Source organism: Amphibalanus amphitrite, unplaced genomic scaffold (genome assembly GCF_019059575.1).
Source record: "Amphibalanus amphitrite isolate SeventyFive unplaced genomic scaffold, NRLGWU_Aamphi_draft 000615F_arrow, whole genome shotgun sequence".
NCBI lineage: Eukaryota > Metazoa > Arthropoda > Thecostraca > Balanomorpha > Balanidae > Amphibalanus > Amphibalanus amphitrite.
This window is the reverse complement of record NW_024882109.1, coordinates 150987-172860: the sequence shown is the minus strand read 5'-3', so window position 1 is coordinate 172860 and position 21874 is coordinate 150987. Positions and strand designations below refer to the sequence as shown.

The 21874-nt window shown below is 54.2% G+C and overlaps 1 protein-coding gene across 1 annotated transcript; it reads right to left on the bottom strand.

Annotated features, from left to right (window-relative positions):
* Nucleotides 1-1881: 1881 nt before the first annotated feature.
* On the bottom strand, nt 1882-16691 carry LOC122363317 (nascent polypeptide-associated complex subunit alpha, muscle-specific form-like). Its single transcript, XM_043332444.1, has 12 exons — nt 16655-16691; nt 11998-13692; nt 11203-11686; nt 10721-10845; nt 10216-10403; nt 9523-9877; nt 9050-9220; nt 8561-8650; nt 8143-8268; nt 7523-7704; nt 6864-7039; nt 1882-2337 (listed from the first exon to the last, which is right to left on the bottom strand). Exons 2-12 carry the CDS (start codon nt 13540-13542, stop codon nt 2156-2158), a joined length of 3624 nt encoding a protein of 1207 aa, XP_043188379.1. The 5' UTR covers nt 13543-13692; nt 16655-16691; the 3' UTR covers nt 1882-2155.
* Nucleotides 16692-21874: the final 5183 nt, after the last annotated feature.

Genomic DNA, 21874 nt, shown 5'->3' with positions numbered 1-21874 from the left:
GCGCATTCCCTAGAAGACCCGTGAACGGTGAAACATTTCATCTTTGACCTGACCTGTGACGTCATCGGTGACCCCGAGGTCAATGAAATTCGGTTTCCTTCGACAAATTTGACAGGCCTTTCGAACGCCGTTTGAATTTTGCGGATCCGTCCAGTAGTTTCGGAGATACGAGGGGGGGCAAAAAATAGCCCCCCCCCACCAGGTCGCGTTATAAACAGACCCCACCAGGGCGCGGGTTAAAGGGACCCTCCCACCTTCAAAAAAGTTTATGAATTGGCATGAAAGTGATGTCGCTCGGTTCAGAAAGAGCGAAAACGAATATCTACCAAATTTCACCGAAAAATATTCACCGGTTTTCAAGATATTAGACTTTTACTTTTGTTTACTTTTTGGGATCTCCGCTGTTCCTAGCGACTTTATTTGGAAGCAATAGTTTGGCAGCTGAAAGTGCGGCACTTGTTGCGCGCAAAGCAGCATATACCACCGCGTGCTACAAAACGTTTTAGTCAAACATTTAAAAATCGTTAGATATCTGCGCTGACGTCACACATTCAGAGGGGTATTCCTATGCATTAGCCCCTCTGAATCAAAATACTGCAATTTTGAAATTCAATATTTCCGATTTAAGGCATTTCTCGAAGTTGTGAGTGCCGAAACCGGTAATTGTGAGCCAGGGACCCCATTTTGGCTATCTCAACTCAAATCTAATGTTAAGGTGGGAGGGTCCCTTTAAGCGGGACTGGCGGGGAACCATGACTACGTGTGCAGAGGTCGACTATCATCACGGGCCAGGAAAGCTGTGCCAATTGCATGCCGTACACGGGCTTGCGAAACAGCGCTTACAACCATCGTCCATCGTCCAGGGGGATTAATTTTCCGCGAAAAACGTCCGGATGGTAGCAATTTGGCCATCGAGTGATACGCCGCACAGTCCACCAACTAGTCATTGCAGTGCTAGCGAGTGACGTCACCACGTACGCTAGCGTCCCCGGATCTATTAGGTCGGGCGGCGAGTCTATATCGGGCACCGGGACGCCAGAAATAACCTGCCGGGGATCGGATGGCGCGTATAACATCATTCAGCGAAGACCTCAAAGTTCAGCGCTCACTAGTAACCGGAAAGCCGCAATGCGAGCGACACAATACCAGCTAGGTGGGTTTTAACCATTCAGCATCAAGTATCTTCTATCCACGACTGGTTATTTACAGGTCTGGGATGGTATAACAAAGGTGACATCGCGTCCGGTGCGACACGTGCCGGATGAACACAGACGACCTTAGCAGCACGTAGGGGATGGAGGGGGGGGGGGGGGGGGGAGTCGAGCTACAGGAGAACAGGCAGGCAGGCAGCCAGAACGCCTGAGCCGTCATTGTTTTTAATGTTTATCAGTCAGCCTCCGTGATCGGTCTACGGGTGCCGTTACAGGGTAAGATAGACACACAACTACACTATGAAAACTTCTGTAAATTGGCCAGCCTCCGAGAAAAGGACCGAGGCTGGGCAGCCACACGTTGCTATTTCCTGGTACGTGCAATGCCATCACTCATTCTTCATTTGCCAATTTAGCGACCACCAGTGCAGTCAGTGGGACGCCCTTCTGGCTCCTAACAATTTGCGCTAAGCATCGTTGTCTGTCGTACCCCCACTCGTACCCCCTGTCAGTAACTGGGCCAGTCCAACAGCTCAGTTCCCAGTCCCGGCTAGTCGATAGTACCGCGCCGCCAAGGAACACGCAGATTTCTGCTCCCGGCCGACGGCGTCTCCAAACAGGATCAATGCAGCACGAATAACAATAGCTGCGATCCCGGCTTTTGTCTGAACCGACTATTGGAAGTGGTATTGTGGCCGCCACCGTTGTAAGAACAGCGCTAAAAATCAGATGGAAAGCATGAATATCTGTATTTAACATCAGCAGCCATTACTGGATATGTGCATGGTTCTACCGCGCATTTGTGGGATGTCCGTTCGCGACACGTATTTTACAAAACACATTCGTTGACACATCGTTGTGCCGTGCGACTAGACGTCCTTAACCGAAGAAGATAACAGCCGAAAGTTGGATACAAATGAGTGCAATGGAACATGGCGCGTACCTGCAGGGGGCGCGCGGCGGCCGGCGATGTATCACGGGCGGCGGGAGGCGGCGGGCGGCGCTCAGCGCCAGGCGCGCCCGCTCCGCTGGCGCCGCTTGGGCTCGGCCGTCTGCGGCGCGCCGCCGTAACCACCGCTCGTCAGCTGCGATTGGCTGGATTTGGCGCGGCGCACCGGATTTGGCGCGTAAATGTTGGCCAGCTGAACCAGACTGCGCGCGGAGCGCGAGGCGCGACCGGCGGCGGCTGAAAAAGAAACGGAACGTTATTGCAGAGACACCTACAGAAAAACGCAAAAACAAGCTTCCTACGGAAAGCGACTGTTGCTGCAAACAACATTATTACGCTTTGAAAACTACTTGCAGTTATCAGCAGACTTAAAGCAGCTCCAAACATCACGTCGCACATGTTTTCCATCGGACCAGTTCGTCCATCTAATCAGCACAGAAACCATCCAATCCTGCTGTCCAGCCCTCGACACGACCGTGCCCCACTGCGACCACCCTCCCACCCTCACAGCCCCCGGTCAGTCGGTCAATCAGTCGGTCAATCGGTCGGTCGGTGGGTCGGTGGGTCCCGGTGACCGACAGCGGCCTTGGGCGACACGGCGACACGGGTCGGGCCGCTGATCAGCACGGCAGACACGTCTCACATCAGGCCGACGGGCCGGCCGGCCGCACAGCGCAGCCGGCCGACCGGACGGGCCCGCCCGGAGACAGGACGAGCACGGGGTTCCGGAAAGGCCGCCGTAAATACTGACGGGTGGACATGTAGACAGACCCAGAGACAGGGGAGGAGACAGGCTCCGGGCACGGCCGCCATTTCATTGGAGGTAGCTAAAAGTTAATTGCTCTTCAAACAGGTTCCCTTTTTAGCTAATGCAAAAAGTACTTAACGCGCCGTCACATCAAACGGCCAGCACCCGTCGTCGCGCACACCGTCATAACAGCGCGGCGCCAGTGACCGACGACTTTGGATCGTATGTGGTTGGCGGCTCCGAGTGTGTCTGGTAAGGCTGGACCAGCCGGCTGTGGCGGCCCACCGCCCCTCCGGCCCCCTGCCATACCCGGTCATTTCGGCCCGCCTGTGGTAAGGCGGCGCGTCTAACGGCCGACACAGTCGCCGGCACCGACCCGCGCCCGGCCAGGGCAGGTCTAAAATCGATGCCGCCAGCCACCCCCCCCCCCCCCCCCGCAGACAGGCTGCACGTGCAACACCCCTCCCCTGGACTGGGGAGGTACCGGCGGCGGCCGGCCGGCCGGCCAGGTGGGCCCGCGGAGACCCATCAGCCGCTGCTCCCGGCACCGCTGGCTGAGCCGAGCCGGGCTAAGGCTGACCCGAGCCGTCCCCAGTACAGCCCTTACGAGCGAGCTACGGATTTACGGGAAATCGCCGGGCCCCGACGGTATCACCAACGAGATGCTCCGCCACCTCGGCCCGATTGCCAAGAAAGAACTCCTCAGGACATTTAACAGTTCGTGGAGCTCCGGAGAGGTCCCGAAAGAGTGGCGCGTCGCGACGGTGATACCGATTCCGAAAGCCGGCAAAGACAAGAGGCTCTTGGGCAGCTACAGGCCGATAGCACTCACCAGCAACCTGAGCAAGCTGTTGGAGCGCATGATCTTGGCCCGACTTACCTACTTCGCGGAGAGCCGAGGGTTGCTCCCTCCAGAACAGACGGGTTTCCGAGCGGGGCGGTCGGTGGAGGACAACATCGGCCGCCTCGTCCAAGAGGTGCAGGACGGATGGCAGAGACCGGCGGTCGATCGAAGAACGGCGGCGAGGAGGCCTGATGGAAGCGTGGCACAGAAATACGTCCTCGTGGCTTTTGATTTTGCCCGAGCGTATGATGTAGTGGACCACCGCCTCCTCCGGCTCAACCTGACCGAGCAGGGACTGCCGCTGTGCCTCGTCCGCTGGGTGTGGCAGTGGCTGAGAGACCGAAGGACGAGAGTGGAAGTTCGCGGGGCTCTGTCCGGTGAGCGGGTCTTTCGCGCCGGATTACCCCAGGGCAGCGTGCTGTCGCCCAGTTTGTTTGCGTTGTGGGCGGCGCCGCTGGTCCAGGTCATCAAGAAGATCCCCGGATGCACACCCTACATGTATGCGGATGACACGGCGGTGCTCTGCGCGGGCAACACTATTGAAGTGGCGAGGGAGAGGGCCCAGAGGGCAGCCGACGCGCTGACAAGGTGGGCGCGCGAAGCCAAGATGAGGGTCTCCGGCGAGAAGACCCAACTCCTGGTTCTCTCGCAGCAAGCCAAGGACGCCAAGGACTGCCGCATCAAGGTAGCTGGAAACACAGTCGAGGCGCAGGAGACCCTCCACCTTCTGGGCGTCACACTGGACAGACTCCTACACTTCGGGCCGCACTGCCGTCGTCTACGAAGAAAGACAAGACCACGAATCAACCAACTCAGACAGCTCACCGGAAGGTCGTGGGGGCTCGGCGAGAGACTCCTCCGGACGGTGGCAAACGGATACATCCGCGGCGCCATAGAACACGCGGCGGCGGCGTGGCTGCCTGCGGCTGCGACAACGCATCTCGGCGTCTTGGAAGTGGAGATGTTGGCGGCGGCACGCACCATCACTGGCTGTCCGATCTCCACCCCGAGACACGCCGTGAGAGCAGAGGCGGGCGTCGTGCCGATGGCGGCGAGGAGGGATGCGCTGGCAGCACGCCTGCTGGCGAAAGCGCACTCTCTCCCGCCGGAGGACCCGCTGCACGCCGTGGCGGAGGCCGCCCCCGTGCCGCGCCTCAAGTCCGTGACCGGATGGAGAGACCGAGGGAGAGCGGTGTGGGACCGCGCCGGCGTGGAGCTACCCGTCGAGGCTCGCCTAGCCACGAGGCCGCCCCCGTGGACAGCGACGGAAAACGTGACGATCCGCCTGGACATCGGCCCGCTCCCGATCGGAGCGACCGCGTCGATGAGGCGAAGCGCTGCGGAGGCGTGCCTGGGAGCGCTCCCCCAGTGTGCGACGTGGGCCTGGACCGACGGGTCGGCGACCGGCGGAGTGACGAATGGCGGTGCCGGGGTCCTAATCGAACACCCAGACGGAACGACGGAAGCTCTGCGAGAGGCGGCGGGAAAAATATGCTCTAGTTACCGGGCTGAGATGGTGGCGCTGAAGACGGCAGTGCGTCATCTCCTGGAGCACCCACCCCTCGAACAGGATATCATCATATGCTCCGACTCACAGGCGTCACTTGCGACGCTGAGAGGAGGACCAGCGGCCCAGACGTCCCCTCTAGGTGCCGCCATCTGGGAGCACATGGCGGCACTGGTGGCTGGCGGGGACCGTAGGGTCCACCTCCAGTGGGTGCCGTCCCACTGTGAGCTGGAGGGAAATGAGCGGGTGGACGCTATCGCCAAGGAAGCCGCCGCCCTCCCACAGCAGGGAGTCCCGGTTGACGTCCGCACAGTGTACCGTGCGGCGTCCCGGATGGCCAGAAAGGAGGCGATCAGCAACTGGCCGGACGGCTGGTATAGGCGGCTGATGGACGGCCACCTACCCGCGCCGCTGCCCAGCACTACTCCACGAGAGGTGGCGGTTGATGTGCACCAACTGCGCGCTGGTCACTGGTCGGGATCTGCGCAGTACCTGCATCGGATCGGCAGGAACCCCGGCCGGGACTGCGCGCAGTGCAACTCGCTGACGTGCCGGGCGGCCGGCTGCCGCTGCTGTGGCGAAGAGGAGGCAGACACGCCGGCACACATCCTGCTACGCTGCCCGGCACTGATGCGACTACGCCTACGACATCTAGGCAACATACACCCGAGCGAGGAGGAGGTCCGAGGCAGCGGCGTGGTGGCGGCCCTGGGGGCCGCCGCCAGGTACCTCCAGAGCCGAGAGGCTACGTAGCGACCGCTGCGTGGGGAAGAAACAACAACAACAACAACAGCTACGGATAACATCTTGTGGTTAGTGCCCCAAACTACGCATAATTGATAATGTTTCATCGAGTGGCTCACTTATTGATGGAAGACCACTACGATCAATTCATAGCAATACTGCTTTGAAGAAAAGACAAACAAAACCTTAGGAAATAATCATGGAGTCGTGACATGAGTGTTTTCCTAGGACAAGACCGTGATTCTTTTAAGTCGTGACCTGTCACGAGATTATAACTCAGCAAGAAATACTCATCCATTGACCAGCACGCGGCGTGTCAGTGATGAATCTCACCGGGACACTGGCGGTTGCCATAGTCCACTGTAAATACAGCCACCAGTGACATCAAACGGCCCTTCGCTCCTAACTACCGGCCGGCGAGGGCCATCCACTCCGCCGCCGACTCGTATAAAGGGCCACCTATCGACCCGGCCTGCGTTCTACAGGCGCCGTTTTGGACTTCACGGCGGCCGGCGATGGCTCTTAGTGGATTACTGTCCGACAGGTCTGAGATTTCCCGGGAACGGATATAACGATGGTAGCATTCACTTCACGAACAGCTGTGTAGGGGCCACCGCGCAGGTGAACCAGAGACGTAATACCGCCAGCTACTGGCTGTGATCGGCTGTAGTGGACTGATGAGCTCGGCGGCTGAAGGGCCATAATAAAGCGGGCCGCATACAGCTGACAGCCCTACAACCTCATGACTTTCAGACTTACAGGGCCAGCGGACAATACGACAAAGATATAATTATGTCTTTGGATCCAATCGTGATAACACAGGCGTGCTAACAGACTTCGTACAGACGTTTAAGAAGGGGCGTCCCTTTGCCAATTCCCTCCCACATCCAGTCTCTGAGCCCGCCGTGCCCCCACTATACCTGTCCTCTCGGAGGCGAGGCTGCTGCGGCTGGCCGAGCGCGGCGAGTGAGCCACCACGCGGCGCGGGCGGCCCGACGGCGACGAGCGCGTCTTGGGCGACACGGAGACGGCGCCTGAGGAGGGCCGGGCCCTCAGCCGCGGCACGGCGGACCCCGGCCGGCCCGACATCGGCTCCCTGTGCGGCAGAGGCGAGGCGGTACCGTCAGACATATAAAGCGAAATCATGAGACTTAAAATAATCTAATTATCCATAAAACATCACAAATCCAAGTCAAGATTAGCCATACATCCGGAAACGAATGGACTTGGTCAAGAGCTGAACACTACGAATGGAATAACAGACGCAAAGAAAACGCATGGACCGATAAAAGTAAGGGGTTGCTTGCGCTATCACGGGTGACAAACAAAATGATAGACGTCCGTAAGCTCTCGTAAGGCAAAGCTGACACCACCATGCGGCGGCTTTGTAAAACTGCGCTGGCAGAGCGACCCCCCCCCCCACGACAATACTAACACATCCACGTCTCCGACACATTGTGACAGACACTGCTCTTCTCACCAAACTGGAATCCCACTGAGCCAATTGCCATAATTGACCATCTTCCTAGTAACCCCCTTCCTACTAACCTTCTCCAGTTACCGGTTGCGGTTGCCTCACCTATACTTTCTGCGCTGCTGTGAGACCAGCGTGGCATGCGAGAGTCGCAGAGCGGCGTCCCCACTGCGTCTCCTCTCCGCGGCGTGCGCGCGGGCCGCCCGGTCGGCGGCGATCACCGCCAGCCGCTGCTGCGGGGTGGAGGCGATACACAGCTGGTGCAGCGAGTAGCACGCGCCGCGCACCTGCCGGGAAGGAGGGACAGTCAGAGGGTGGAACTGGTGCAGCGAGTAGCACGCGCCGCGAACCTGCGGAGAGGGGCACATAGTCAGAGGGTGGAACTGGTGCAGCGAGTAGCACGCGCCGCGCACCTGACGGGGAGGGAGGGACAGACAGTCAGAGGCTGAAGTTGAGGGTGACACATTCTACTGCCCTGTACAAACTATACAGTAAAGTATCAATATTTTTGTCAAATATTTGCATCACACGTAAACAATGATAATCTTACGAACAACAATTACAGACAAAGCGAAACAATACCAGCGAAAAGAAAGTATAATTACGAATCGACTGAAGACGCAGCCGCCATTCTCACTCGATCACACGGCAGACTCTGTCAATGACCACGATTTGATATCAGGAGACCATCCCTGCCACTGACTGATAGCCGCCGGTCGGCCTACCTGGTTGAAGAGTCGCTCGTGCAGCTCCAGGTCCTGCTTGGTAATCTGTTTGGTGAGGTCGACTTCTCTCTGCAGTCGGAGCGCGCAAACCATCGACTCTTTGACCGCGGCAATCAGCGACTGCACCTGGATGAGGCAAATGGAGAGAGAAGCGTTCATATTAGTGACATGACGGAAACAGAGGCAAAGGACGGTAAGAACACTAAACATATGCAACTGACTGCCAGTCGGAATATTGGAAATAATGAATTTTACTACACAATATTGCTGCCTGAACATGCAAATTAGAGTCCCGTTGATTTACGATGCAAATGTGATGAAATCATGATTCTGATAAGGCCTGCAAACCAGGATATGACACCCGATGCAGCATGCGCCATGCTAACAGCATGCGTGTCGCGACTCGCGAGTTACTGACCTTCTCTGTGCGCATCAGTCTGCGGGTGAGGAAGCCGCGGGCGGCGGCCGTGACCCGAGCGTAGCGCGCCTCCATTCCCGGTGCGAGCGCCTGGTGACACGGACCAACAGGGGGTCAGATGAGTCAGGGGGACGTGGTGGGGTCTTGGACACGGCGATACTGCACAGGGGGACAACCTAGAAGGCAATTTACAGAGAATAGCTGAACGAAGGGAATGTCGTGTTGATTAGTGAAATCAGAACAGCTCTCGGTGGGAAAAAAGGACAAGTTCCAAACTTCAGGCAGCTACCTCTTGTTATAATCGATGCATCAATTACTGCACCGATAGCACACAAACATCCTTGATATAGGCCCCTTCCAATACATTAAGCTCTAATAGACCTCTGCAGCGCCCAGAGTTCATTTCCTCCGTACATTTACCCTACAATCACACTACCTCTCCCCTCTCCTGTCCCTCTCTTCCCCTCCCTCCACTATTCGCCCGCTCACCTCCGGTGGCACACAGACGGGGTGTTCTGCAAGTCCGGGTGACGCCGCCAGCCGGCGGGCCACCGGAGTCGGTACCGGGTCCGAGGCGGGCCGCGGCGGCCTCTCGCGGGCGGGAGGGGTGCTGGGCTGCGCCTCGTACCGCTCATACGCAGACGGCTGGTCGGACTCCGACTGGGGGTGTTCACAGTAGCGCAGGTCAGGTGAGGGTTCGGCTGTATTTCACGGTTCAGCACATGATTAGTCTCGTTAGAAATCAGACAACCAGCGGTGACAAAAAGAAGCGTCTTTGAGCTGGAATCAGTACAGAAAGTATGAAAAGAAGTTTTTGGCTTCTGCAGAACATTATGAGGCGCTTAAAGCTATAACGATCGGAAGCAAATAGGACACATATCAGCCACGCCTTCTCAGCATATTTTCACCAGCAGCCCTTTCTCCCGTGGTATAACCACCTCACCCCTCCCTCGTCCACTGACCTGGCGGGTGGCCGGCGGCGAGTGCGGCTCACAGCGGTAGGTCAGCTGACCCGACTCGGGCCGGGGGTCGGGCCGGGGCGCCCGGCGCCACCCAGCAGCCGCCGGGGACGTGGAGGGGCCGTCTCCGCCGGCCATCGGCGCCTCCACGGGCGGCGAGGGCGGCTGGCTGTCGGCCGGTGGTGCGGCCAGCAGCTCAGCAGCGGCCAGCTGCCGGCGCAGCCGCTGCAGCACGGCGTCCTCGCGGCGGCGGCAGGCGGCCTCCAGGGCGCGCCGCTGGCGCCGCTGCTGCTCCACCAGCGCCGCCATCTGCCGCTCGTGGAGCGACAGCAGCTGGCGCAGCTCGTCCAGCGCCGGACTGAAAGGGGCTCAGATGGGTCAGTGACTGACAGCTGAGGATGTCAGACGAGATAATCACAGACTAGCAAAGGGACTGGAATAAAGCAAGATAGTCAGGGGTGCACTGACGGCGATCGGAAGTTCGTCAGTCTTTTCTCAGCGTACAGGAGTGGCTCACAGACATAGCCGAAGAAATAGTGGTATATGTAAATCCACGACCTTCTGGCGGGGCTCAATCAGGTTCAGTAGCGTGTACTGCCATGTAAAGCATCCTACGATGTCCAGTATAAATATGTGAAAGGTCAGTGGATCTGCGTCCTCACCACCACAAACGATAAAAACCACTTAGCGACTCACAGCCTGAATACGTCCTGAAGCTCAGCGGCAGCCGCGGCCGGGTCGGCGGCACCAGTGGCAGTGAGGCGGTCCTGGGCGGCAGCGGCCGGGGCGGGGGCGGCCGGAGACCGCCGGATCGGCCCCCGCGGCGGTGGGGAGGGCGTGGCCCAGCCGACGTCCGCGCCCGGGCTGCGATCCTGAACTATCTCCTGAAACAGCATATGACAGCATTGAGTATCATCAACGATTATTGAGCAGCAGGTAGGGTAGGTTAACCAACTACACGCTCGGTTACAGTGAACTCGAACACTGGGCAATGATTCGTTCATTTTTGTTGTAAGGAAAACGTCTATTTCACACGGACTATCCAAATGCATCAACCATAGGAATGAAATGAAACGAAACTACAATGAAACGACTAAAATAATTTAATGACTAATCAGGAAAAATCCCTCTTCTTCACAAACAATCAGCCAGATATCACTCCTTCTCAGACGGTCCCTGAGAGCCCAGAGCCTGTGCTCACCTGAACCGCGTGCGAGTCAAAGTTGGGGGTGGGCCGCCGGGACAGAGCGAGAGGGGAGAGAGCGGGTGGCGCTCGGCGCGGCCGGGGGGAGCCGCGCACACGGCGACGGCGGCCGGACGGAGACCCTGCGGAACGGGGAGACACATGGGGCGGTCATAAGTCAGCAAACGGACGGACGGGCGGACGGCACAGTCACTAGTCAGGTAGGCGCACTCACTAGTTAGACACTGTTGAAACCCACTGCTTCAGTGACTGGTGTGTGAAGGTCAGTATAAACCACAAGTGGCACCAGTTAGTTAGCACCCATATTATCAGCGAGACACCAATAATCTACCAGCATTTCGACTAGACCCTAAAATCAAAACTTCCTACGCACCACAGGCCAAACTATCATAGGGCACGATTAATGCACGTCACCCAGCAGCCCCTCACCCCTCCCTGAAGCAGTGACCCCTACCCCAACCCCTCGGAGACCCACGCACCTGCCGCCTGTCTGGGGGACATCTCCAGGGTGGCTGGGGGCGGCGGTGGTGCAGACACCCGCCACCGGGCGGGTGGTGCCGCCGACTGGTGCTGGTGGTGGTGAGGGGGAGGCGCACCACCCTCCTCCGTCGCTGAGAGGTTTCGCAGCACGCTGCCCCAGCCCAGAGGTATGTCTGGGATCCGGGCACGGGCGGCGGGGGCGGGGGCGGGCGGCTCCTCAGGGCGCGGTGAGCTCAGCACCGTGTCCTCAGAGGCGCGCCGGCCGGCCAGCGCAGCGCGCAGGTCGGCCGCCGAGGCCGCGTCGTCGGCCCAGCGGCGCCGGGGCCGGTCGCCGCCCGTCTCTGCCGAGTGGGGTGCCTGGGGGTCGCCGTCGGCGGGGTCCGCGGCCGGCCGGGCCGGCGGCTCGGGAGACTCTGGCTCGACCGGCGCCGTCCCCGACAGTTCCAGCACGTCGGGGTCCACCGCCGCCGCGCTCTCCAGAACCTGGAAATGGGGGCTCTGCTGTAGTGACACACGGTGGCGCCTTCAGGCTCACAAGGGATCTCGAAAGTGAAATTTACGCCCATGAGACATAATAATTATCACAGAGGTAGCCGCAATGATTGTCACGAAGTAGTCGCCTTTCCAGTGCAAGTTTGCGAACGAGCCGGACAGCAGAAATACTGGCAATGTGAGCCCTTATAATAACGGCAGACCATGTAATAGGCCTAAATAATATCTCTGCTCACTTCAGCCATCAGCAGAGTGACTAATTAAACCAGCCACCCGCACAACGGTAATCCGGCCGCACCCACCTTCAGCCGTTCCTCGGGGTGTTTCATGTAGTACTCCACCAGGAGGGGACTGGGACTCTCCAGAGTAAAGGACAGCCGCCGCGCCGGTGACCGTTTGAAGGCGCGGCGCCGGCTCGGTGAGCCGTGCACGGGACAGGGCGGCGCCGGCCCCGCGCCGGCGGCGGGAGGAGCAGAGTCGCCCCGGCCGCTGTCAGAGGACTCTGCCGGCGGGCCGGGCTGCACAGAGGGAGCTGGAGGGGCCGGTGAGACCACTACGGCCGGCGGCGGAGCGGCCGGCGGGAGTGGCGCGGGCGCTCCACGGTCCGGCGCCGTGACTGCGGTCCGGGTACCATCCGCTGAGGTCACATTAGCACTGTGTGCTCCGTCCAGGTCGCCGCCACCACGTTCCATCACCGGCCCAGCAGCGAGACTCTGCCGATGCTCTCCGTCACCTCTCGCGGCCTGCTCACCAGACTGAAGCACTATCCCACCTTCCACTCCGCCCACGCCTCGGACCGACTGCGTCACCTTCTCCGTCATCATGAACGACGTAACCGTGCCGCCGCGACATGACTCCTTCAGCATGGTCAGCCCGCCGGCGGTCACCACCTCCGTCCTGACCTCACCCTCCTGCAGCGGCCGCTGGAGCGTCACACCACTCGTCACTGAGATCACCGCGTCCTGTCCTGCCGTCAGACCTCTACCGTCGGCCGGCGATCGGGCGGGTAAAGTCGGGAGGTAGCCGTAGGTCCCCGCACACCGAGCGCTGGGTTCCTGAGATTGGCTGTCGGGCTGACTCGCCTGATCACCCCATGCCGTGACACGGCTAGTTGAGTGGCTGGCGGCCGGGTTGGCAGTGAAGTTTGCGGTGTGGCTGGCCGATTGGCTGCTGTAGGGTGCAGTGTGGCTGGCTGGTTGGCTGGCAGTGAAGTTTGCAGTGTGGCTGGCAGTGAAGTTGACAGTCTGGCTGGTCGGCTGGCCGGTGTGTTCCGCGGTGTCCCCGGCCGGCCGGCTGGCTGCTCCGGCGGTCTCGGGGCTGATGGAGCCGGTCGGTGACGCGGACGGCGCCGGCCGCACGGTCCGTCCCGTGTCCACCAGCTCTGCCAGCTGGTCCAGCGTCTCGCAGTCGGTCATATCGGCCGTGAGGTCGGCGGCCACCGCCGCCGGGTCCAGGTAGCTGCGCAGAGACACGCTGGCCGTCCCGGCCACGGAGCGCGGGCTGACGTCGGCCGAGGCGGCGCCGCCGGGCCGGTCCGCGCCGCTGTCGTCCAGGCTGAGCTCGGAGAGCCGGCCGGGCAGCGGCGGCACCTCCCAGTCGCCTCCGCCCGCCGGCACCGGCTGCGGCGCGGCCACCATCTCACTGAGCGCCAGCCGCGGCACGGCGGCGGCCGGCGCGGCCACGACCGTCTGCAGGGAGCAGGCGGCGCCCTCGGCCGGATCCTCCTCGTCCTCCGAGCCGGCAGCGTCCGAGAACTGGCCGTCCTCGTCGCGCGCGGCCGGCTGCGGCGGCCTCCAGAGCGGCGCCACCGTCACCGGCAGCGCGCCCCAATCGTCACAGCCGGACATGACAGCTGGACCGGCGCCGCTAGAATAGCACAGTCACCGGGAGGGCCGGGCGGGCACTAACAGAGCTCGGCCGTCACCAGGGGCAGCACAACCACTGGTGATGTTGAATAGTGCTCAGACGCGGGCGGGGCACCACGATTCAGTCTCCACCTGTAGGAAAGGTATGCACAACGTGGTAATTGACCTGATGACTACCCAACTCTGGCAAAACACATTTCCAATAGTTACCTAATTTGTCATACAATTAGTGAAAGTACCTAGATACTAAGAGTAGGTCTAGGATTAACATTTAACAGAACCCTGACCCAACTACCCACACCAAACAATGATAGTTTTTTACCACCATGAAAAAACTTAACTAACAGTTTCTGGTAGAACTGAAGCTGAGGTCCACATGATTTTTCAAGAATAAATTTTGCTCCTTTCTATGTTTTACAACCCCCTGAATCCATAAATGATGTTTATTAGTGCAACAAATATCATGATACAGCGAGTTGAGAGCACCTTACTTTTGCTAATCTGACTTCATTCATCCTGATCTAGCACCAACTACTCTACCTAACTCAACTCAGCCTAACCTGAACTAAACTTACCTATACCTACCTAACACCTTACACCAGCCTGTGGCAGAAAAACAGGCTGGGTTGGGCCAGATAAGGTTGGGTCAGGTGACCTACCCTCAATGGATTAGGTGTCATGATATTAACTGCACTAATGAGCATCATTTTTAGATTCAGGACATTGAAAAACATGGAAAGCAGCAAAATTTATGGTTCAAAATTATGTGAACCTCAGCTTCAGACTCAGTAATACTGAGTTTCATTTGCCAAAAGGTTATTTTCCTACTGAGATAGGTGGGTACCTCAGTTGCTTCATTAGACATGTGGTAAAGCAACAATCTGTTGAGACTTGAGGCATCTTTATAGGAAAGCCAGGGACAATGCAATTATGTGTGTCTACAGGGTGTTTCACTAAAAGTGTCAAAAAGTAAATGCTTATTAAAGATATATAAAATACGCAAAGCACGTGGTTGCGCACGTGGTTTTGTTGCAAATTTTTGGACATTTATGCTTTGGCCACTTAAGATATATTTTACACTCATACGGAGCGAGGGTAGGAGGCCAAAGTTACTAGTCGTTTTTTTCCTTATACAGAACAAGAACAGGTTATTTACACCGCAACAGGAGCGGTGGATTACACTTACATTTGGCGCTATCAGAAACATTGAAACCGTACGCCGACTTTTCAGGAAACGTTTCACTCTCTCACCTCGCTACGACCCAGATTATAAAAGTTTCAAAGGGCTTCTTGAGAGGTTTAAAAGGGTTCCTTTGATGCCGGTTCCAGTCCAAAAAAAGGCGGGTCGCCCCCACATCTCGGCGGAAATCGTTGAAAAGGTCAGGTTTTTTTTAGGGCCTTTTAAGATAACAAGAAGCTTATTTCAACATCAGAAATAGCCAAGCCCCCAATTTATCAGAAACAACCACCGTAACGGCTGTAGCCACCAAGAACTGGCTGGACCAGAAGTTCCGTTCCCGGGCCGAATAATCAGCTGCCTCACCGCCCGCCCCTGGCCAGCGCGAGGCCCCGATCTGTCACCGCTAGCCTTCTGGTTTTGGTCAGTAGCTCTCGCAGAGCTGAGGAAGACTTAAGTCGCATCACTTTTGGAGCTGAAGAGCACAATGCAAGGCTTTGCTGACAGTCTGGACGCTGAAGATGAAAACGGGCTGTGAGGCACCTCCGGACACGTGCCGAAACGGTGCATCAAAAGAAGCGGCGGATATGTGGAATAGGTTTGAGTGACGGTGATATCATTTTTATATATTCAAATGTCCAACAATCGCGGATGGAATGATGTGCAAATGTCCATAGAAAACATTGTTATTATGTGCATTAGAGCCTTTTACTTTTTGACACTTTTAGTGAAACACCCTGTATGTGTGCATGAAAAGCTCTATCTTAAATCACAGAGACCACAGCCACTTTATTTGTAGACCAGGTTTGAGGATACTGATATGCTCCATTGATATACAACACAGTTAGCTTCCGGTCCAGTACCTACCTGACTTTGGTGTAAGATAATATTGGTAATGGTATTTAGTAGGTGTAGGTGTTTACCTGCAATAGGTAGGTACCTAGCATGTCATTGATAACTCTGTTACTGACTAATGAACTGGGAAGCTAGAGCTGGACTTGTAGGAAGATCAACAGCCAAGAGCTGACAAGATACTGAAGGATGGATAGTAGATTACGTTTTGAGGATTGCTGTCATTTGTCAATTACGGTCAATTACAGCTCTTGGCATGATAAAAATAATGGAATAAGAAATATTGTGCTAGATAGTAGATAACATACAAGCAAATCAAGTGTGAAGTGTGAATATAGCATGTGGTGTGTTAAGTCAAATTTTCATATTTAGTTTACCTATTAAGTTATTAAAGAACACAATTTTAGAAAGGCTAACTATCATTAGCACTAACAGATTCTTATTTCTTATCTCACCAGGCCTCACCCTAATTTTGTAGGAGATTCTAATGTGATCACAAATGATCAGTTCAGGACTACAACATTATTATGAATTAGATGAAAAATCCCATTTATTGGGCAATTTTACTGTTTACAGTCGTGTCCAACCACCAGTAGCACCAAAACCTACCTAGTCCTACAGCACTATCATACGACTTGACATTTAAAACCCTAACGGAGTTAATTGTTTGTAGGTATATCGTAAATTACTGAAAATCTGAATTATCTTTAGCTCTAGCTTTAATTCTTAGGCTTTCAAATACATGAAGCTATGCAGCCATAATTGTGGGAAAAGAATAAGCAACTTATCTATATTTTCATTAATGTTCATTCCTGTAGTTTATTTTGCTTTGTTTTTTCTTACAAAAAAAATGTGGAAATATGACAACAATAGTAATAATAAAGGCATGGGTATGGGTTATTTAAGCACGCCCTTGCACTGTAGTGAAGTTCAGTGTGGCAAATGAAATCTTATATTCGATATAAGGAAACATTATGAGGCATTAACTGAATGAAAAACACAAAACCTGGAAACTTCAGCACTTCAACACTCTGAATAATTCAAAAATTAAGAATTTCTACAAACACGCCGACGGCGACAAGCGTGTCGACTTCAATTATAATCACAGCGCAAATTCCGCGGCATAAACCGGCGCGCGCGGTGTGAATGTAGCAGAGTACCTACCTCCTACTCCATCCGCCATGTTGTGATAGTCACTAAAAAGTCATAAGCAAGGCAGTGTCATGTGGTGTCATGGATGAAGGAGAACCAAGTGGTGGCATATGAGTGTACCACAAGTGATTGCGAGTTTTTAGCACTATAGTGCTGCACACAACAGCTTGCACAATACATTATGGATATTTTCAATGAAATGAGTGTTTTAAAGACATGGGTGAAACTTTGACATCACCATTGGGGTCCCAAACGTCCAAGGGGGCCTCCATTTAGTGGGGGCCTCCAAGCAATTAGGGGCCTCCAATTGCGGAAGCGGTAATTTACGAACCACGCCAGGGCCTCCTCTAAGAAATTTTCACTGGGGGACCAGAGGCTCAGAGGCCAAACTTAGGGTACCCCCAAATCCAGTTTTCTCATCGGATTTAGGTCACTTATTTTTCGTCACAGCTCGGATGTCATGATCTAATTTTTTTTTAATATTAATAAAGAAATGGTAGGTCACCAACCCTACTGGTGGATCCAGGCCAGCAGGGTGACATTGTATGTAAATATCCCCCGCGGCGTCCGAAATCGACGAAAATTTCTGGCTTTTTCAATTTCGACAATAAAACAAAATGCCTTTATTTTAGAAAAAAAATAATTTAACGGCACAGCATTGCGCAACGAATCTAGTCGACCCCAGAAAGTGTGAGGGTTAACCCTCGCCTGCACCTGGGGGGTTGGTTGCCACCCCCAAATTAGTTTTTCTGCTCTACACTGAACATTTTTAAAGGTAGAAACCTGATTTTTTTTGTATAGCTGCTTTTCTATCTTTTCTCAGCGTCCATTGAAAATTTCAAGTTTCTGTGGCTTTTGGGTTTGGAGATATGACCTTGTTCTTCAGGTCATGTCATGCCCTAAATAACGAATACCCAATATCTTGCGTTGGCTATGGGCCTTGTGAGCTTTTGACACCCTGATTTCGGCTTTTTTGCCAGTCTTACCTCCCACCTATCATTGAACATGTTGTTTTGCGATGTACAGATGTCAGGGTCAGGGTCAAGGTCAACCTAGGTCATCTAAAACTATTGCGTTTTAGACAAGCTGAATTTACTTTTTGTGAAGTTTCTTTGACTGCATGTTTAGTAAAAGTTTCTCAGTTCATGATATCATGTAATAGGGAAACACAAACCAATCTGTGCACACATCAGTACATACACAGACATACACAGACATACAAACACATATCATTGACCTTGACCTAACTTGACATGAAATGACCACAGCCAGCAAATTAGTCGGATAGTGTGACAAAGAGCTGTTCTAGCTGGCTTGGCACTAATACGGCAGCGTCATCGGTATATGATGGGTTGGTCCGCTGCTTGTGTAGGTATTTTATTCAACATCACCACAATGTTTTCTTCCAAGATTTTAAGCTTCCCAGTTCCCGGTCAAGAGCAACAGATTCTTTGGGAAGAGACGAATCCAATGATACCAAATTTTATCTCATCAGGTCAGTCATTGACCTTCCAGGTCAGGTCAAACTAAAGAATGTTGCTGTTTGGGCTCACCGCTGCCCGTTGGAATATCACGTGTGCTGCTCATCATATACCGATGACGCTGCCGTATTGTGGTGCCAAGCCAGCTAGAACCTCTTTGTCACACTATCCGACTAGGTTTTTGCTGGCTGTGATCATTTCAGGTCAAGTTAGGTCAAGGTCAATGATATGTGTTTGTATGTCTGTGCGTGTCTGTGTGTATACTGATGTTTGCACCGATTGTGAATGTGTCCATATTACATGAGATCATGAACTGAGAAGCTTTTACCAAAAATACAGTCAATGAAACTTCACGAAAGTAAATTCAGCTTGCCTAAAACGCAATATTTTAGACGACCTAGGTTGACCTTGACCCTGACCCTGGCATCTCTACACCATCGAACAACATGTTCCATGATAGGTGGGAGGTAAGACTGGCAAAAAGGCCGAAATCAAAGTGTCAAAAGCTCACAAGACCCATAGCCAACGCAAGATAGGTATTGGGTATTTGTCATTTGGGCTATGACATCACCTGAAGAATAAGGTCATATAATGGTCATATCAATATCTCCGAAACCAAAAAACCACAGAAACTTGAAATTTTCAGTGGACGCTAAGAAAGGATAGAGAAGCAGCTATACGAAACATCCGGCTTCTAGCCAACAAAATGTTGAGCGCAGAGCAGAAAAAAACTACCTGGGGGGGGGGGGGGGTGGCAACCACTGCCCCCCCCCATGTGCGGGTGAGGATTAAATAATTTGAATATCAGGAAAATAATTTATTTAAACAGGTACTCCAACAGAGTCCCGCTTTTTATAGGTGACCTCAGATTTGTGTAGCATCTAAGTTGCCCAGGGGGCCTTTTATTTGTAGGCACAGTACAGAGAGCCTCCTACTTCGACTACTTGCACAGAGAGCCTCCTTTTTGTACATACAGCTGAGCTTCTACAGGTCGAGCGCCGTTCTCCTATTTGTACGTACAGAGAACCTCTACTGTTACAGAGGGCCTCCTATTTGTCTAGGGGGCCTCCTATTTATCCAGGGGTCTTTTATTCGACCAGGGGTCTCATATTTGTGCAGGGGTCTCCTACTTGTCCAGGGGCCTCCTTTTTTGAAGGGCCTCCTTTTTGTTTAGGGAGCCTTCTATTTGTCCAGGGGGCCTCCTATTCGTACAGAGGGCCTCTAGCTCCTACTTGTCCATGGGGCCTCCTTTTTGTTCAAGAGGTCCCCTATTTGTACAGGGGGCCTCCTATTTGTCCAGGGGGCCTCCTATTTGTTCAAGGGGCCTGCTGTTTTTCTAGGGGGCCTCCTATTTGTCCAAGAGGTCTCTTATTTGTCCAACGGGCCTCCTACTTGTTCAGGGGGCCTCCTTTTGGTTAAAGAAGCCTCTTATTCTCCAAGCGGCCTCCTATTGTCCAGAGGGCTCCTATTTTTAGGGGGCCTCCTCTTTATCCAGGGGGCCTCCTTCTTGTTCAGGGGGCCTCCTATTTATCCAGGGGCCTTCTATTCGTCCAGGGGGCCTCCTATTTGTCCAGGGGGCCTCCTTTTGTGAAAGGGCCTTCTATTTGTCCAGGGCTCTTTTTGTGAAAGGGGCCTCCTGTTTGTCTAGGTCTAGGGTCTCCTATTTGTCCAGTGGGCCTCCTATTTTTGCAGGGGGCCTCCTATTTGTACAGAGGGCCTCTGACTTGTCCATGGGGCCTCCTATTTGTTCAGAGGGCTTCTTATTTGTACAGAGGGCCTCCTATTTGTCCATGGGGCCTCCTATTTGTCTAGGGGCCTCTTATTTGTCTAGGGCCTCTTATTTGTCCAGGAGTCCTGCTTGTCCAGAGAGCCTCCTATTTCTCCAGGGGGCCTCCTGTTTTCCGGGGGCCTCCTACTTTTTCAGGGGGCGTCCTACTTGTTCAGGGGGCCTCCTACTTGTTCAGGGGGCCTCCTACTTGTTCAGGGGGCCTCCTATTTGTCCAGGGGGCCTCCCATCTGTCCAACAGGGCCTCCTATTTATATTTATACAGAGAACCTTCTATATGAACATCGGACCTCCATTTGTAGTGACTGGTGCGTCTCGGGGGCCTCCACTATTGGGGTCCCAAAATGACAATTGGGGTCCCAAATGTTCGCATTGGGGTCCCACATGGGACCTCGAAAGTATACAAAGTTACACCCATGTTTAAAGAAATCAAAATACCTAAAAGATTATCGACTCTACACAAATTTACCAGACTTCAATGGTGGTAGGTATGTAGTGGGAAAGGCTTTAAGGCAATATTCTGGTCCTAATTTTTCTCGCGCGTAGCGCTATTGGTTTGGTCTGCAGAAGGGGTGCCCGTCTTACCTACCCTGACCGTCTTACCCATGGGCGTCGCCACCACTACGGACACTACGGACAGTGTCCGTACAAGTTTTGGAAGGCCCTGAAACTTGTACGGAATGTCCGTACAAGTTTCGTCGACCGCAAAAATGCAGTCTTCGCACATGTTTGAAGCAGGTTAAAGCTTATCAGACCCCCTATTTGTGGTTAAAGTTACGATCCAAGGCCGCCCCAAAGTCAATGTCACGCAAGAGTAGGTATAGGTATAGGGTGTGACGAAATTATTCGGACATCTTTTTTATTAGAACTCAGCCCGGCCGCGAACGCTAAAGTGGTTAGGAGAGTTGTCAAGATAGCGACAAGGAAACGACAACAATCAATCTGCAGATTGACTTGTATTCTTGGCAAGGCAGATAATAAGAAGGCCCACATCATGGCCCACCACTGTCCACCCCTTAACTTGGTTCTTCTGCCCATCAAACTGAAAAAGACAACGCAATGGACGGGAAAATAGCTAGTGCACCACCTTTGGCCTCACACCAAGACACATCCACTGCACTGGTCGAAGGAAGACATGAGCGTTTGGTGGAGTGGGCAGCTATTCGCGCTGTATTGTCCTTTGAGCCGTCAAAGCGGCCTTGTGTTGGCTGCCAGTAACTCAAACGTGCCGGCCGTCACCGGCGTCAAACATCCGGCCAAGATCCAGGTCTGGAACATGTTCAGCTTATGTGCGATGTTCCAGCTGTGCATTGTGTCACAGAAGACCACCTTCAGTGACGATTATTACTGAAGCAGCATCCTGGCAAACAAATAATTGGAGCCGCTCAACCGGACGGCACGAGAGGGCTCCATTTCTAAAAGCGCACTGATGTTTGATTCAAGCCACGCTGCTTTCGTGCAGGCTGGAGCGCTACATTTAAGTCCGTAGGAGAATGAGAAGTGACGCCGAGAGAAGCTCTTATCCTTCTGGACTAACCGGCTACGACTTGGAAATAGTTGTCATCCTGATTTCATAGAGATCTTAAGGATTTTTGTCCAGCGGGAGGTGAATAAGGGGACACCCGGCACTGCAGGACCGCCCAACTGTATGTGAGCACATGCTAATACGGCGTCTGTCCACATCAAACCTACTGCTTGAAAACCCAGTAGCTGGAATGTTCCAGGGATTTTTAATTATGATTTTATGAAAGTTGGCGATATCTTCATCAAAAGGAAGACCTCAGGCTGTCTTGTTTCTTAATCGCAGCGGGAAGAAGGTTACCGGATGATTTCGTTACACCCTGTATCCTTCTAAATGCTATTTTA